Source organism: Pipistrellus kuhlii, unplaced genomic scaffold (assembly GCF_014108245.1).
Source record: "Pipistrellus kuhlii isolate mPipKuh1 unplaced genomic scaffold, mPipKuh1.p scaffold_m20_p_3, whole genome shotgun sequence".
NCBI lineage: Eukaryota > Metazoa > Chordata > Mammalia > Chiroptera > Vespertilionidae > Pipistrellus > Pipistrellus kuhlii.
In genome coordinates this window covers 82,393,363-82,412,466 of record NW_023425529.1, presented here as the reverse complement: position 1 = coordinate 82,412,466, position 19,104 = coordinate 82,393,363, and the positions used below count along the sequence as shown (strand labels likewise).

The 19,104-nt window shown below is 37.1% G+C and overlaps 1 protein-coding gene across 4 annotated transcripts in view; it reads left to right on the top strand.

Annotated features, from left to right (window-relative positions):
• The window catches only part of KDM5A (lysine demethylase 5A), a 100,863-nt gene that overhangs the window by 35,130 nt on the left and 46,629 nt on the right, over nucleotides 1-19,104 (top strand). For all 4 annotated transcript variants that reach the window (XM_045588375.1, XM_036454896.2, XM_036454895.2 and 1 more), the window contains exons 11-15: nucleotides 7,320-7,501; nucleotides 10,041-10,203; nucleotides 11,364-11,483; nucleotides 13,307-13,501; nucleotides 18,780-18,961. In XM_045588375.1, coding sequence (XP_045444331.1) covers nucleotides 7,320-7,501; nucleotides 10,041-10,203; nucleotides 11,364-11,483; nucleotides 13,307-13,501; nucleotides 18,780-18,961 — 842 coding nt within the window. The remainder of the gene's footprint in view (nucleotides 1-7,319; nucleotides 7,502-10,040; nucleotides 10,204-11,363; nucleotides 11,484-13,306; nucleotides 13,502-18,779; nucleotides 18,962-19,104) is intronic.

The following is a 19,104-nucleotide window of genomic DNA, read 5'->3' as shown; positions in this document are numbered from 1 at the left end:
AGATAGGTCTGCAATTTAGTTTCCTTCAACACCTAAGGAGATAGGATTTCAAATAGGCATTTAAATTATAACACATAATAAAGTCCCATCATATAGGAGATGACCTCTGTATATAGCTAAATTAAGATGGTCTTTCATTTTTTTTTCCTCTTTACTTTTATCCTTGTCACTTTTCCTCATAATTGATAGTGAGTAGAAGTTTTTTATTTTTTTACTGATTTTTTACAGAGAGAAAGGGAAAAGGATAGAGAGTTAGAAACATCGATGAGAGAGAAACACCAATCAGATGCCTCCTGCATACCTCCTACTGGGGATGTGCCCGCAACCAAGGTACATGCCCTTGACCGGAATTGAACCTGAGACGCACTATCCACTGAACCAAACCTGTTAGGGTAGAAGTTTTATCTCCTATTGAAAGAATTATTCAGAGGTTTTTTGTTTGTTTGTTTGTTTTTAATATTTTTTTAATATTTTTTTAAATATTTTATTGATTTTTTACAGAGAGGAAGAGAGGGATAGAGAGATAGAAACATTGATGAGAGAGAATCATCAGCTGCACGCCCCCCACTGAGGATGTGCCCACAACCAAGGTACATGCCCTTGACCGGAATCGAACCTGGGACCCCTCAGTCCACAAGCTGACGCTCTATCCACTGAGCCAAACCGGTTAAGGCGAGGTGTTTTTTTTTTTTTTTTTTTTTTTTTTTTTTTTTTTTTTTTTTAAGTTATATTGTGCAGAAGGATTTATAATGAAAAGTATAGCTACTTCAGCTCTCTCTTTTTTTTAAAAAAAATATATTTTTATTGATTTCAAAGAGGAAGGGAGATGAAGAAAGCGATAGAAATGTCAGTGATGAAAGAGAATCATTGATCAGTTGCTTTCTGCACGCCCCCTCAATCCCCATGGGATCGACCCCACAACCCGGGCATGTGCCCTGACGGGAATAGAACTGTGACCTCCTGGTTCATAGGATGAAGTTCAATCACTGAGTCATGCCAGTCAGGCCACTTCAGCTCTCTTAATACTACTTACATGTTATATCTTTTATTTTTTTTTACTTTGAGCCATCTTTCTTGTAGCCAGCATGTGATTGGGTCTTGAAATCTATTCAATAGTCTGATATCATCTTTTAATTGTGGAGTGTTTAGTCCATTTTACATTTAATGTAATTATTGACATGGTTTATTATTTTTATTTATTTTTTTCACCTTTTTTTTTCTTTATTGATTAAGGTATTGTATATGTGTCCTTATCCCTTCATTGCCTCCTTTCCCCCCTTCCCCCATCGCTCGTGCTCTCACCCCCATAGTGTCTGTGTCCAGTGATTATGCTTATATGCATGAATACGAGTCCTTTGGTTGATCTTTCCCCATTCTCCCTCCCCTCCCCTGCCTTCCCTCTGAGGTTTGATAGTCTGATAGATGCTTCTCTGATTCTGGATCTATTTTTGTGCATCAGTTTATGTTGTTCATTATATTCCACAAATTAGTGACATCATCTGATATTTATCTTTCTCTGAGTGGCTTATTTCACTTAGCATAATGCTCTCCAGGTCCATCCATGCTTTTGCAAATGATAGGAGTTCCTTTTTATAGCAGCGTAGTATTCCATTGTGTAGATGTACCACAATTTTTTAATCCACTCATCTGCTGATGGGCACTTAGACTGTTTCCAAATCTTAGCTATGGTAAATTGTGCTGCTATGAACATAGAGGTGCATATATCCTTTCTGATTGGTGTTTCTAATTTCTTAGGATATATTCCTAGAAGTGGGATCACTGGGTCAAATGGGAGTTCCATTTTTAGTTTTTTGAGGAAACTCCATACTGTTCTCCACAGTGGCGGCACCAGTCTGCATTCCCACCAGCAGTGCACGAGAGTTCCTTTTTCTCCACATCCTCGCCAGCACTTGTCATTTGTTGATTTGTTGATAATAGCCATTCTGACAAGTGTGAGATGTTATCTCATTGTCGTTTTGATTTGCATCTCTTGGATGATTAGTGGCTTAGAGCATGTTTTCATATGTCCCTTGGCCTTCTGTATGTCCACTTTCAAAAAGTGTCTATTTCCTTTGCCCATGTTTTGATTGGGTTGTTTATCTTCCTTTTGTTAAGTTGTATGAGATTAAACCCTTTTTGGAGATAACATTGGCAAATAAGTTCTTCCACCCAGTGGGCTTTCTTGTTGTTTTGGATCTGGTTTATTAATTGTCTGCCATTTTGCTACTTTCTGTCTGCCGTCTTTTCCTGTTTCTCCTTTATGAATTTTTTTCAGTGTTGAGTAGATATTTTTCATAATACCATTTTAACTCCTTTGGTTTTTTTTTTTTTTGCTATATATTTTGAGTTATAATAATTAGTGATTCTAAGAATTACAATATATAGCTTTTTTTTCTTCTTAAACTTTATTTGACATCTTTAACTTAACACAATCTACTTTATGTTCATATTGACCTAATTCTGGTAAATATAGCAACTTTGAAACTGTGTCTCTTCATTTCCTACTCTTTTGTGTGTGTTGTACATTGTATGTACATAGTGTATAAAATACAACACAGCAATATAATTATTGCTTTAAACAGCCTTTTTTTAATTGATTTTTTTTTTAGAGGAGAAACATCAATCAAATGCCTCTTGTACAATCCCACGTTGGGGATTGAGCCCCCAACCTAGTCATGTGCCCTGACCAGCAATCAAACCAGCAAATTTCTGTGCATGGGATGATGCCCAACCAACTGAGCCATACCAGCCAGGGCTCTTCATTCTTGTGGATTAATGTTACCAATTCGAGTCATTTTCTTCTGGCCTAGAGGACTACATTTATTTATAGTGCAAGTCTGCTAGCAATGAATTCTTGTAGTCTTTGCTTATCTGGGATGTCTTTATTGAGTCTTTTTTTGTTTTTCAAGAGCAAATGCTTTTCAATTTGTTTTTGCCTTTGGTCAATTTCTAGTGCCTTGAAATAGTTATTTTGATAATTTTCTCCAAATTTATTCTTATTTTCTCTGAAGAGAAATTGCCCAACCTCTTCACATTACCATTGCTGAAAGTCCTTTACAATTAAAAAGTTTCCCTCCTACCCAAATTTACAATTTGACAGATGAAGATTCTATTTCATCTTCTAGTATATCTTTCCAGATATAGTGTATCTATACATAATTACTCATTTCTTTAAAACAGAACTGGGAGTATACTACTTACATGGTTCTGTACCTGGTAAGGTTTAACTCAGAATTCTGTTCTTGTGTTGAAGGTTAGAATATGATAATTCATTTATCACAAAAGGATTGCAAGGACTAATCAGAAAAATGTGAATAAAATCTTCAGATTTTTATACTTATACTAGAGGCCTCATGCATGAAATTCTTGCAAGGGTGTAGGGGTGTCCCTCAGCCCAGCCTGTACTCTCTCCAGTCTGGGACAACCCTCTCACAATCCAGGGCTGCTAGCTCCCAACTGCTCGCCTGCCTGTCTTCCTGGTTGCCCTTAACCACTTCCGCCTCCCAGCCTGATCACCCCCTAACCACTCCCATGGCAGCCAGATTGATGTCTAACTGCTCCCCTGCTAGCCTGTTTGCCCCCAACTTCCCTCCTCTGCCAGCCTGGTCACCCCTAACTTCCCTCCCCTGCAGGGCTGATCACCTCCAACTGCCCTCCCCAGCAGGCCTGGTTCCCCCCAGCTGCCCTCCCTTGCAGACCTGGTCACTCCTAACTGCCCTCCCTTGCAGGCCTGGTGCCTCCCAACTGCCCTCCCCTGCTGGCCATCTTGTGGTGGCCATCTGTGTCCTCATGGAAGCAGGATCTTTGACCACATAGGGGCAGCCATATTGTGTGTTGGAGTGATGGTCAATCTCCATATTACTCTTTTATTAGATAGGATAGAGGCCTGGTGCACGGGTGGGGACCAGCTGGTTTTCTCTGAAGGGTGTCCTGGATCAGGGTGGGGGTTCCCTTGGGGCGTGGGGCAGCCTGGGCAAGGGGCCTGTGGTGGTTTGCAGGCCAGCCATGCCTCCTGGCGACCCAAGCGGAGGCCCTGGTATCTGGGATTTATTTACCTTCCACAATTGAAACTTTGTAGTCTAGAGCGGAACCAAGCCTCCTGCTTGTTCCGTGGCTGCAGCCATTTCTGTTTGGATTTGTTTACCTTCTATAATTGAAACTTTGTAGCCTTGAGCGGAGGCCTAGGCTGGCAAGGGCAGGCTGAAAGCTTGGCTTCCTCCATTACCTGGGAAACCCAAGCCTTCCTCCCACTCTCTGTGGCTGTAGCCATCTTGGTTGGGTTTATTTGCATACTCACTCTGATTGGCTGGTGAGCATGGCTGGTGGGTGTAGCAGAGTGATGGTTAATTTGCATATTATTTTTTTATTAGGTGGGATTTTATGTCAGTTTTTAATCTCTGAAAGTGACTCTACTAGAATAATAGATAACTGCTAGTTTTTCATCAGGAATTGTACATTTGTGTTGGACTTCTGTATGGGTTAGCCTTTTGATATCTAATAGCATATGTCTCTGGTATCATAGCTTAGTGGAAAAATACTTTTGAAGTTAATATATTTGTCTTATGAATACAGTGTGTTCTACAAATACAGTGTGTTCCAGGGTTTGTGAGGAATAAAGATAGCATAGGACTTAAAACCTTGGGAATACTGTTTTCTTCTTATCCTTGTTCCATATTAAATTATTGAATTCTGTTAGTTTATTTTTCATTATTTTTTTTTTTTTTATAAGATTGGCCTCTTTTCATTCTCATTACTACCATCCCTGTCTTGGTCATATCACATCATGTTGGGATGTTTGCCATGGTCTTATATAATGACCACTAATGTTGGGGGTTCACAAGACCATATCTGGGTTCAGTGATTTTCTAGGAAGACTCATGGCTATGATTTTTTTACATTGAAAAGGGTACAGAGTAAAATCAACAAAGGGAAAAGATGTGTGGTCAAAGTCCAGAGAAAACCAGGTATAAGCTTTCAAGAGTCCTCTCTCAATGGAGGCACTCGCTTATGTACTTGTAGTTACTTAAGTATCAGATTGACAAGGAGTGAAGTATTGCCTACCAGGAAGCTCATTAGAAAGTCAGTGCTCAAGGTTTTTATTGGGGGCTGGTGACCTAAGCACTCTCTGCCTAACACATCCCAAAATTCCACAATCCTGGAAGGAAAGCAAATGTACATAAACCACATTGTACAGTCTCAGCTCTGTGAAGTCACTTATCAGTGTAGAGGAGCTGTTTACCATGCAAGTTTTCAGATGCCAACCAAGGGCCAAACTTGAAGCAAGCAACCCTTTGAAGGAAAGCAGTCTTAGGCTTGCTATGTTAACTATTTTTGATTACTGCTTCTTTCTGCGGTCTTATGTTTTAATTTTACTTAACATTTTAAGATTTTGATATGTCTTTGGGAATTGATTATCTAAATCTACCTACTTTTGTTTATATTGAAATTTTCTATAATCAAAAGTATAAAAATGTTTAAGATGCATTGTTCCCCCTTTTGAATGTAAGATTAAATTCAGGGTTCTTAATTTGAATCTTAAGACTAAAGATACAATCTTTTTTCTAGTCTTATTTCCTGTATTACTGAGTATGAATATTCTACTGTCCCTTCATCAGCCAGACCAGTATATTTTGTCTATCTACCTTCAAATCTGATCTATCCTTTCAAGTTCTATTCAGTTTCTTCATTTTCCACGAATTTTTCTTAACAATGCAAACCCATGATGATAGTATTTTGGTGTCCTCTGAACTATAGAATTTATTCTTTTGCTGTATTTGGATTTTAATATATATTGCCTTGCCTTGTCTTGGAACTTCTGTATGTAGGCCTTGCCTCTTCAACTAGATTCTTTATTCAGCCAACCAGCTAATCAACCAACTTAAAACATATTGAATAGTATTTTGAAAAGCCTCTCTCTTACTCTTTTTTGAACCATTTTGATGGTAAGAATTATCTCTCTCTATTATTTTTTATTGGAATTTTAGTTAATCCTATATTGAACTTTCTTATTTTATCCTCTGTGATTCTTTTAAAAAAATAAGTTTTTATTGATTTTAGAGAGAGAGGAAGAAGGAGAGTCATTTAGAGAAACATCTGTTCATTGCCTCCTACAATACTTCCTTACTGGGGCTTGAGCCCCCCATGTGCTTTGACTGTCTATCAAATGGTGACTTTTTGGTGTATGGGACAATGCTCAACCAACTGAGCCACGCTGACCAGAGCTTCTCTGACCCTTACTTACATTTTATAGTTTTCATTTCTGTGTGCTGCATTATGGATGAGATCTTCAAATCTATCTAGTTTATAGATTTTCTGTAAAATAAAACCCTCTTACATTGAGGGTTTTATTTTTAAACCCTGTGTTATGGAAAGTCTCAGATGTATAAAAGTAAACGTAATAATGCACTTCCTTCCTTTCATCCAGGTTCAACAGTTATCAACCTTCCAGTGGAAGGCAATTGGATTCTGTTATCTGTTTCTATACTCAGTTATTGCGATGTCACATATGTCCTCTGGAAAATTCATACTGCATTCCTGCAAGAATGATAGTGAAAAAGGCAAATAATGTCTTAGCATTATTATGAAAATAGTTTGAATCTGTTTTAGGTCCCTAGATGCAGCTTTGAGAACTGCTCTTCACTAGCATAAGAACTTTTAAGTCTTTACCTCATATGGCTTTAGGGTGGGTGTTTGAAACTCAGTGCCTAGTGCTTATATTCAGTTAGAAACTTCTATGAAAAGTCAGACAACTGCTTTCTTTTTTCATTCTGGCTTTGCTTTCTTTTGTTATTTCTGGAAACTGTAAATTCTTTTTTCTATTGAATTCATCTATGAAACAAATGTTTTGTTACTATAATTTATCTAATAATCAGAATTTATCAAATTCAGGATTATGAATCTCATTATGTCCTTAATATCTGGTACCATTCTAAAAATGTAGTGGTAGACATTTTGGGAGGTTATGCTACTTGGGGATAAAATAGTAACCTATGAAAATTATTATAGTCTCACACTATTTTACTGGTAAGCTGGAGGGAGTAATAAAAAGCCTTGTTTATTTTCTTCAAAATGAACCAGAGTTATCTGAAATAATTAAAAGGAAATCTAAATACCACCTAGAGAGTAAATAGGATTAACATATTTAGGTATATTTAGGTAAATATTAGGTATTTCTTTGTATGAAAGAGCAAAGAGAATAGATTCTGTGGAGTAGCTTACTGTAAATATAAAAGTTTTCTTTCTTTTTTGAATACTTCCTTGAGATGTCTGTTGGCCACTGGCCATCTCTGATCTCTCATTTACATTTTTTTTCTTTATAGGAATATGCACTTTCTGGTTGGAACTTGAATAACATGCCTGTCCTTGAGCAGTCTGTTCTTGCACATATTAATGTAGACATCTCAGGTATGAAAGTACCATGGCTCTATGTGGGAATGTGTTTCTCTTCTTTTTGCTGGCACATTGAAGATCACTGGAGTTATTCCATCAATTACTTGCACTGGTATGTATAATCTTTGTTAACAGCATTCATACTTAGTAACCTTTTGAAGTTTACTAATCTTAGATTATTGTGGAGAGCTGAATTTAAAAGTATTTTTTATCAAAAAGTAGCATCGGAGCCCTGTGGCTCAGTTTGTTGGGCATTTGTCTATGCGTTAAAGGTAACGTTACCAGTTTGATATCTGGTCAGGGCACATGACTGGGTTGTGGGCTTGATCTCTGGTATGGGACGTGCCGGAAGCATCCAATCGATGTGTCTTTCTCTTCCTTCTCTTTCTAAAAGAAAAATCAATAAAAATATATTTTTTTTAAAAAGTAGGATAATATATTAGAGAAATATAGTGGTCTAAGGATACAGCATCTTAAACATCTTCCTTTTTAAAGTATGTGCATGCCCAGGAGCTTAGAGTTGTAGACCAAATGATACTTGTTTGGTATATATGAAAATTACTTTGACATATCTGTTGATATGCAAAGGAGGATGGTCAAAGTTTATATACTTAAGACCCGATTAAACCTTCCATATTTGAAAATTTCAAGTGTTTTTTTTCTTCTTTTTATAAGACACTTTCGCTAGAAATGCCTAACTTACATATATATTCATTAAATTATTTTGTTGAATTTTTTGGTATCTTATCAAGAGCTTACTTAGTTCCTTGTCCAGTATTATCTTAACTAAATGATACTTTTCTCTTCATTTCCAAACTACTACTTAGATCACACTTTCAATGGAAAATTCTAGTTGTTTTCATGCTCTAATTTATCACTATTCTGTGTAATGTGATAGCTGCTAGCCACATGTGGCTGTTTAAATTAATTAAGATTAAGCAAAATAGCCATGGCCGTTGTTGCAAAGGGGTAGGGGTGTCGAACTCAATCAGAGAAGGGGCCAAAATCTAAAATCCAGCCTAAATTGCGGGCCGAATGGTTTACTGAACAGTCATAAACTGTCATTGTGATGGAAACGCAGCGGAGTGCAGTGATGACAGCGCGGTGCGGGCCACATTGCAAGGCCTGGCGGGACGGATTTGGCCCGCGGGCCTTGTGTTTGACACGTGGGTTAGAGCATTGGTCTACACACCATTGGTCAAGGGCACTTGGGTTTTTGGTTCCCTCTCTACTCCCCGACCGGTGGGTTGGGGTGCATGTGGGAGGCAAACTGGTTGAAGTGTCTCCCACAATGATGTTTCTCTCTCTCTCCTTCCTCCTTCTCTTTCACTCTCTCTAAAAGAGCAATGGAAAAATTATCTTTTGGTGAGAATTAACAAAAACAAACAAAAAGATTAAGTAAAATAAAAAATTTCAGTGGGAAGACTGGGGAGGGTTGGGGGGCAGGGGAAAGGTAAGAGATCACCAAAGGACTTGTTTGCATAATAATAAGCATAACAAGTGGGCACTAGACACTGGGAGGGGGGGTGAGGGCATGTGTGTGTGGGGGGGTTTGGGGAGGCTGGAGGGGTAGGGGAGGCTGTGGGAAGGTCAATTGGGGAAAAAAGAGACATATGTACTACTATTTGTAATACTTTTAAATATTATAAATAAAAAAAAGTAAAATAAAAAATTTACTTCCTTAATTGCACTAACTACATTTCAGGTGCTTTATATAGTCACATGTGACTAGGAGCCCCTGTATTGCCCAGTACAGATATAGAACATTTTCATCATTATAGTCAGTTCTATTAGCAATGGCACTATGAATTGTATTAGGATTAAGAAATTGAGCTATTATATAAATCACATGAGTGCTCTTAGGAAATTAAATCCATTTCCTAAGAGTACAACTTGGTATTGTAAATAAACTCTAGTGCACTAAAGTCTAGTACATTAATGATGGCAAGTTTTTGGTCCTCGTTAAGATTTAGAGAGAAGGTTTCAACAGTTTCTAGCCTTGTCTTATTTCCTTGGATAGTAAAATTAAACTGAGTGAAGTTATGTAACGATATTCTAGAAAGCATTAACTTTTACTTTCATCATTATGGGAATAATTAGAAATGTTCAGTGGACATTGTATCCTTTGGAACATCTTTTCACATAGCATCTTTCCTGTTTGAAAACATTATTTACTGATGCACCTTAAAGAGTTCATATGTGCTCTGACCCATTTGGCTCAGTGGATAGAGGGTTGGCCTGTGGACTGAGAGGTTCCAAGTTTGATTCCGGTCAAGGGCATATACCTTGGTTGTGGGCATATCCCCGGTAGGAGGTGTGCAGGAGGCAGCTGATTGATGTTTCTCTGTCATCTATATTTTTAACTCTCTATCCCTCTATCCCTCTCCCTTCTTCTCTGTAAAAAAATTTTTTTTTTTTTAAACAAGTTTGTATGTTTTGGAATCACTTTTTTTTTTTTTTTTAAACAGTGATAAGTGTGTGTCAATTATGAAAAATAGCACAGGTTTATGAGATGGTTGCCAGGATTCATGGCTTATAGTTTGTGGCCATAAACTAAGACAGTTAATTATAATTTAGTGGATTTGAATCAGAGACCCTGGCCTTATTGGCACCATATTCTATCTGGCTAAATAGTTAATTTCTCTTGCTAGGGGGGAGCCAAAGACATGGTATGGTGTGCCATCTCATGCTGCAGAACAACTGGAGGAGGTGATGAGGGAGCTGGCTCCTGAGTTATTTGAATCTCAGCCTGATCTTCTACATCAGTTAGTCACCATCATGAACCCCAATATATTAATGGAACATGGTGTGCCTGTGAGTTTTTTTGTGTCTCCCTTTAGTATTTTAAATTTAAAGTTATTTTAGCTTTTGAGTAGTAGTGTTGAGTGCTTTGTTTTATAACTGGAAGTAAAAGATCATGCCATTCTCTGGCTAAATTAGAATTTGTACTCTGAAGGGAACAATATCTCTTAGATTGAGAAAAGGATATTTCAAAGTATTATACTTTATGTATAGCTATTAAAATAGCTTTCTGTTCTCAGTAAACAATTGTATGCTGGTTTTAGCAAAAATCTTACATTCTTTATTATCCATATTTAACGAAAATTTAAATATTTTAAGTGGTAGTTCTAGTAACGAATGCTTATTCTTTTGGATATGGTATTTCATATAAAGATTCCACATCTTTGTTTTCTACATGATATGATAAACACATATCTTTTCTACTTTTCAACTTAGTTTTGAAAATTATTAAATTTAAGCTACTAGCACCTGATAAAGTATAAATTTGATAAATTTGTTACATACAAATATTCATCAAACCTTAATGAGACTAGATTAATGGGAGTGTTACTTTGTCCTTATGAGTGAATTTATATTAGAATCTGGGACTTTTAAAAAGATAACATAGGGGGGAAAAAAAAAGAGGAACACCTGTAATAATCTGAATGAAGATTTATTTAATAAAATAAAGACACACACACACACACACAAGATAACATAGTATTGTGAAATGAAGTGAGATTTAGAAAAACTGATTTTGGGGATATCTCCATATTTATATGTCCTAATCAATTAGTCCAGTTCCAAAAAATTACCCAAGAGTAGGAGAAAGTTCTATGCTTTACCTCTATTTACAACACAAGAATAAAAGGAATTAAGTCCTCTTAAATGTAAAATTTTATCAAGTTACTGGAAAATAGTAGCTTTGTGAGAGTAACATTTTCTCTTCGAGAATTTCTTTTGGCTGCTAATTTTTATCATGAATTATTATAATTTTGTTATCAGTGATTACTTTAAGAAGGTGAAATTCTGGCTGCTTCTTAAACCTGATATTTTTTTTTTCTAGTGTGTGTAGGTTAATTGTTTATTGTTTTCAATTTTAGAAAATGTTTTTGAAACTGACTGATCAAATCTGTCTCCCTTTTTTGTTGTCTTTATTTTGTTTTGTACCACTGTTTTGAATTTGCATTTAGGTGTACAGGACCAATCAGTGTGCTGGAGAGTTTGTTGTGACGTTTCCTCGTGCCTATCATTCTGGATTTAATCAGGGCTACAACTTCGCTGAAGCTGTGAACTTCTGTACTGCTGACTGGGTCTGTTCTATAGCAAGTAGCTGTTGTACGTCTACTAACATCCCTGGAAAATGCATCTGGTTGCCATATTTGCTTAGGGTGGGAAGGGAGGGTTCATGAATATTTCAGTAGAGACTGGAGTGGCTGTGCTAATTTAGAAAGTTCAGGTAGAGTTTCCATTATGGTTTTTATTTGGAAGATTTCATAGTTCTCATTTATTCATTATTTTCCCCATTCTGTTTTAATTTTAAATTGTCAGTTTATATTTTCTGAATTTCTCTTTTTTGAGAGAATATAGCTCCTTAAGTTTTTGCTTTCTCCTTAAGCACTTTGGGATTTTATAAAGATGACCAGATCTTCTTAAGAATTGTACTGTATTTTCAAATACCTAGTTCTATGCTTTTATTTTTAAATATCCCTTTATTATTTTCTTCTGGTGGACAATTTGGTGTTTTTATTCTTGCCATTTAATGTTTCTTTAATCCCTTAAAAAAATTACTTTAAAGAGTAACTGTAATGTTGAGATCTCTATGGGCTGAACTTCTTTGTAAATGATAATGCCAGTGATTGCTATTTTGTTTTTGTACAAGGTATTATAAAAAATAGTCAGTTATAGTTATGTCATGTTGGTTGGGGAAAGACTGCAAGTTTATAATACAGTCTTTTTTACTTTGATTTTCTTAGTGATGTTATTTTTCTATCACCTCTCAACATTTTGGAGGATAGTCTTATAAGTACCGCGCTAACCGATTGTGCCACTGGAGCTCCTAGAGGATATTCTTTAGTAATATTGGATCTTATACTTTCTGTGGATACCTTAATTTATTAAATTTCATGATTAATCATTTTTGTTTTTTTGTCTAGTGAATGAAATGATGTAAGGAATAATCTTATTTGATCTAGTAATTTTAAACTTCTTATTAGGCTTAGGAAGCAGCAAGAGCAAGACCAAATTTAGGACTTTGTCTTGGGTTTGAACTCTATTTAAAAAATTCAAAAACAAAAATTCAGCTAACACTTATTTACTGTTTATGATTTACTTGCTCCTTGGTTAGGTATAGGTTGTGCAATGGAGATGATTCAGAGATTAGAGATGGTTTCTGCCTTTAATTTGCTTTTAAAAAATGTTTTTATTGATTTTAGGGAGCGAGAGAGAGGAAGGAAGAGATAGAAACATCAGGAGAGAGAAATATCATTGATCGGCTGCCTTGTGTAAGCCCCCTATTAGGTTCATGTGTTGATACTCAACCATTGAGCCACACCAGCTGGGCTAATTTGCTTATTACTTTTATTGTTATTTGACCTTGGGTAGCTTTTTAAATTTCACTGGACCAATGTATGTAAAGATGCTAAGATTTACTTAATAAAACCATATTTGTAGTCCTAACCAGCTTGCCTCAGTGGATAGTTTGTTGACCTGCGGACTCTTAAGGGTCCCAGGTTTGATTCTGGTCAAGGGCAATGTATGTTGGTTGCAGGCACATCCCCAGTAGGGGGTGTGCAGGAGGCAGCTGGTCGATGTTTCTCTCTCATCGATATTTCTAACTCTCTATCCCTCTCCCTTCCTCTCTGTAAAAAATCAATAAAATGTATTTTTTTAAAAAATAAAATCTCCTTGCCATGAAAAAATTTTTAAAATTAAAAAAAACAACAGCCACACATATGAAATTATATACGTGAAAGCTCTTGATACTCTTTAGAAGAAGGCTGTGATATAAATGTTCAAATGGAGTTTATTATTCTGTCATTTTTATAATAAGAGGCTCTGGAGGGTAAATAGTGGTTCTGTTCTGGAATATGCTATAAGCAAGTAATTTAATTTGAGAATCTTGTCTTGTTTTCAGTTGCCCATTGGGCGTCAGTGTGTCAATCATTACCGACGGCTAAGGCGCCATTGTGTCTTTTCACATGAGGAACTCATTTTCAAAATGGCAGCAGATCCAGAATGCTTAGATGTGGGGTTGGCTGCAATGGTGTGCAAAGAATTGACTCTGATGACTGAAGAAGAGACAAGATTAAGGGAGTCTGTTGTACAAATGGTGAGCACGTATCCTGTACTTGATACTGTTTATGAAATAGGAAAAAAAAATTGAACCTTATAAAAAAAAGTTCATTTTATCTTTGATCTCTTTAGAAGTTGAACACAAAAATCACTAATTTAAAAAATGTTTCATCTTTCTATACTTGCCATGTTGGTTTCTTCAAGTTGATAAAATTTAAGAATCTTTATGTCTTCATCTGTACATTTTTAAAAATAGAATCCTGTTAGATAGGATTTCATATAATATATATATATATATATATATATATATATATATACATATATATATATATATATACACACACACACAGACACACACAGACACACACACACAAACACATATATACATACAGTGGTGCCTCGCATAAAGAACGCCTCGCACAGGGAACGCTGCACACAACGAACTTCGTTTCACACAACGAAGTCGCCCGAGCTTCCACGACTTTTATGTCATCTTAGCATATTTTATGCTACAGAACGAATTATTTTTTTTAACATGTATTGTTATGGGAAAACGCGTTTCACATAATGAACTTTTCGCATAACGAACTTGCTCCTGAAACGAATTAAGTTCGTTGTGTGAGGCACCACTGTATGTATGTGTGTGTGTGTGTGTGTGTGTGTATGTGTGTGTGTGTGTGTATGTATATATATATATATATATATATATATACACACACACACACACATATATATATTTATTTATTTATTTCTCTCCTACATAGCCATGGCCATTGTGGTTCAGTTGGTTGGAATGTTGTCCCATATACCAAAAGGTTGCAGGTTTGATTCCCAATCAGAGTACATACCTAGGTGGGAAGCCAGCAGATGTTTCTCTCATTGATGTTTCTTTCTCTCTCACCCCCTCCCCCTAAAATCAATAAGCATATTCTTGGGTGAGGATTAAAAATAAAAAATTTAAAATTACATGAAATAATCTAATATAGTATTATTTCTTCAAACAAGAAAGTTCAAATCACTCTTTTGTCTCTGAGCTTTGTAATTGAATGAAAGTTATATTTGTGTGATTTCAGACTGTCAAGCACCAGAAATAGAATTTGTAATTTAATCTGTCACCCCTCCTCCCCTCTCCTCCCTCTCCCCCACTGCTCCAAATAATTTAATAAATAGAAAGAACTGAATAACCAAGGGTTGGATTTTGAATGCTTAGAATAAACTAAACATTTATCACATTGAAATGGTAAATATATGGGGAAATATCTCTCTTCAGCCTCATCTTGACCCATTCTCAAAACTCCCTTCATAGCTAGTGTTACTGGATTTATGATATGATCCCTTCTGCTCTTGCACAGCCAACTTTCTCTACTGATTCTGTTTCCATATTAGTGTGTGTGTGTGTGTGTGTTTAAGAGAAAGAGGAAGGGAAAGAGAGAGAAACATTGATGTGAGAGTGAAATATTGATTGGCTGCCTGCTGCACACCCCCCACTGGGGATCAGGCCCTCAAACTGGGCATGTGCCTTGCCAGGAATTGAACTGGCAGCCTTTTGGTGCACAGTCCATTGAGCCACACAGCCAGGGCATGTTTCCATTTTTTAAAATAGTTTGGTTGAGGTATAATTGATACGCAAAAAACACCTGTTTATAGTGTATAATTTGAAGTTTGATCATATATATACTGGAGGCCCAGTGATTTGTGCAATAAATGGCCTTCCCCTGGCTGCCAGCACTGCCTTTGCTGTGGCCTGGAGCTGCCTTTCTGCCTTCCCATGCTGCCCAGAGGCCCAGAACAGTGTGGAACGCCTATGTTGTCGCATTGACAATGATGCAAGCAGTCCACCCCACCCCCAGCTGCTCAGCGCCTGTGCATGCAAATTAACCCACCATCTTTATTGGGTTAATTTGCATACTCACACCTGATTGGCTGGTGAATGTCGTGAAGGTATGGTCAATTTACATCTTACTCTTTTATTACATACATTTTCACACACACACACACACACCCCAAAGAAACCTTTTCACAATCTATATAAAGGACATATCACCTTCAGAAGTGTCCTTATGTCCTTGTGATCCTCACCTCTTATCCCATCTCACACCCCTTCCAGAAAAATAATAATCTATTTTCTTTAGTTTGCCTTAAAAAAAAAAAAAAAATATATATATATATATATATATATATATATATATATATATATACACACACACACACACACACACACACACACACACTGTATATATATCAAATTTTTTTAAAAAAATAATATATATATATATATTATTGATTTTTTTTACAGAGAGGAAGGGACAGGGATAGAGAGGAATCATGATGGTTGTCCCTTCAGCTCTCTCCCAAGATTCATAAACCTCAATTTCTCCTCACAGGACTGTAGACTGAATTCCACCCACAACTCTCCCTCTGCCTTAGCCCAGAGTGAGTGGCTGCGATAGAAATTTTATGTGTTGGTCTTTTAAGAGGGTGCCTGTATCTCTAGCTGACTCCTTTACCTCAGTGGTAGATAGAGTCCCTGCCAGTTTTCTCAGCCAGATGTTATGTGTGGGCTCCCTCCCAGCTCTAGTGCTCTGGGCTGGAGCCCAGCATGGGTTTGAGACCCATGCTTCTCAGGGGGACACTTTTGTAACAGATATCCCTCTGGAGTCTCCACTACCAGTTTTAAGAGTTGTGCCAGCCCTTTTCATGTCTTTGACTTTCCTACAGTCTTGATATGACTTCTTTGGTAAGTCCTTTGTTATAAGATTTCTGTTCATCTATTGTTCAGTTGGGTATTCAGGTAGATTATTCTATAAGTTAGTTGTAATTCGTTTGGTTCTGGGAAGGGGTGTGCTTCCACCTACCCACTGTCATCTTGGATCTTTCTGTTTCTTCTTGTATGAGTTTTGACAGCTTATGTCTTTCAAGGAATTGTGTCTCCTCGATCTAGGCTATAAAATTTATAGGCATAGGGTTTATAATATTCCTTTATTATCCTTTTTTTCTATGATCTGTAGTGATGTCTCCTTTTTCATTTTTGTTCTTAGTAATTTGTGTTCTCTTTTTTTCTTAATTGGCCTGGCTAGAAGATCATCAATTTTATTGAATTTTTTAGAGAACCAGCTTTTAGTCTCATTGAGTGCATAAAAAATGGAACAATAAATTGACATTTCTGTATCCCTCTTCCTCTCTCTTAAGCTATCAACCAATCACATTTTTTAGTGTACTATTGTTTTATATATATAAAGATACTGATTGTGCCTGCCAGTTAATAAATCATCAGTGGAATATGCAAATAGACCTAATGGCAGAACAACCAAACAACCAATCAAAGTATAATATGCTAATGATATGCTAAGGCTGCTCAACTGCTTGCTATGACATGCACTGACAACCAGGGGGCAGGTGCTCCAACCAGTAGATTAGCTTACTGCTGGCATCCAGTCAATTGGTACTGAGCGAGATAGGCCGGACACACCCTGGAGCCCTTCCAGGTTCCATCCCAGCCATATTGTGCACCAGTAGGGTCCCTGAGTCTTGCCTGTGTCCTCTTGCAATCTGGGACCCCTCGGGGGATGTCAGCTGGCTTCAGATGGATCCTGTAGGCCACACCTTTTAGGAGAGTGCCAGACCCAGGGCTTATGGCTGGTGAGCGCTTGCTGCAGCAGTACGCGCCTCTCCCAATCAGGACTGATTGGGCGTGAGCCTGTGGCAGATACAGTGGGGCTGGGATGAGTGGGAGCAGCAGATAGGAGCTACAGTGGCATTGGACTGCGGGTTTCAGCCCAACTGCAGGCTACCCAGAGGGACCCCACCTGTGCATTAATTCATTCACTGGGCCTTTATAATAAAAGTGTCATATGCAAAACGACCAAATGGCCAAACAGCAGAATGACAGTCAGGATGACCTTCTGGACGACCTTCTGGATGAAGCTGGGGCTTGGCTGGGGCTGTAAGGGTGGCCGAGGCAGCCAGGGCTGGGAACACCTACTCTTGCACAAGTTTTGTGCATCAGGCCTCTAGTTAGTTTTATAAGTGCCTTGCACAAGTAAATAGAAATTGTAAAGCAGGAATGGGGATGTCCAGCCCACAGATCACATAAGGTACAAGAAATCATTTAGTTTGGCCCTGCCAATGCTTCAGGGGTGAGTTAATTAAATGTTTGACTAAATATAGCAGGCTGATTTTTAGTTGATAATTTTGCATTGCTTTCGAATGGAGTTATAAATATCTAAATGGCCCTTCACAGAAAATAGGTTCTTTATCCATGCCATAAAGGGAGCCATTATATATATTAAATGGAAGTCTTTGTAAAATGGCACTTCTTTATTTTCTTAAACTGCATAATGATTAACTTTCTTTTCTTTATTATTATTATTATTATTATTATTACTATTTATATTAGGGAAGGAGAGAGAGAGAAACATATCCAATCGATTGGTTGCCTCCTGTACACTACTCGACGGGGAATCGAACCCACAATCTTCTGGTGCATGGGACACACATTGTAGCCAACTGAGTCACACTGACCAGGGCAGTTAACTTTCTTTTTGCTACCTTTCTGCAGTAGATTATATTTTGATTTGCATAGTTTAAGTAATTTTATACTTCTTTATCCTTGCATATGTTTATACATGTCAGTATTATTTTTAGATCGTAGATTATTAATGTATCTGGTCAAAGGTGTGTTGTCCATGGGGACAGTAATTTTTTTTAAAGAGAACATAACCATATGGCTTTATGAGTTGTTACACAGTAAACTTTGTTGTTATCACAATTCTGGTCAGGAAATGGAACTTTGTCAGCTACTCAAAAGTATCTCCCAATTACAACTTCCTTGACTGTTTTGACCTTTGTAGTAATAACTTCCTTGCATTTTAAAAATAGTTGTATCAGTCAGTCAGTCAAATGTGCATTCTTAGATACCAAGATTAAGTCTTGCTCACTTTAAAAAAATTACTAATGATTATTTTTAGAAAGTATTTTGATGAAGTGCCATTATACCTCCCACATTTATATCTTGTCAGAGATTTACCCATAGAAAAAAATTTAGGCACTGGCTCAGTTGGTTAGAGTGTTGTCCCAAGAATATACCAAGGTTATGGGTTCAATCCCAGCTCAGGACACATGAGAATCAACCAATGAATGAATGCATAAAAATGTGCATCGACAAATTGGTGTTTCTCTCTCTCTCACCAACTATCTTTCCTTTTCCCTCTCTCTGAAATCAAAAGATAAAAATTAAATTAAAAAATTAAAAAATAAGTTCTTTGATGCTTGAAAGACTAGAAAGACTTGATCTAATTACATTAATTATATTTCAGGGTGTCCTGATGTCAGAAGAAGAAGTGTTTGAGCTTGTTCCTGATGATGAGCGACAGTGTTCAGAATGCAGAACCACATGTTTTCTCTCTGCTCTCACTTGTTCCTGTAATCCTGAGCGGCTTGTGTGTCTGTACCATCCAACTGATCTGTGTCCCTGCCCCATGCAGAAGAAATGTCTTAGGTATCCAGAAGTTTCTTGTTAAACTTCCATTACCCTCTTTTAAAACCAAGAATTAGTGTTGCTCTTTGTAATTCCTTCCTCTTTTTCTGGGCTGACAATTTTTTTTTATCTGTCAACCTTCCTACTTTGAGAACAGTTCTTTA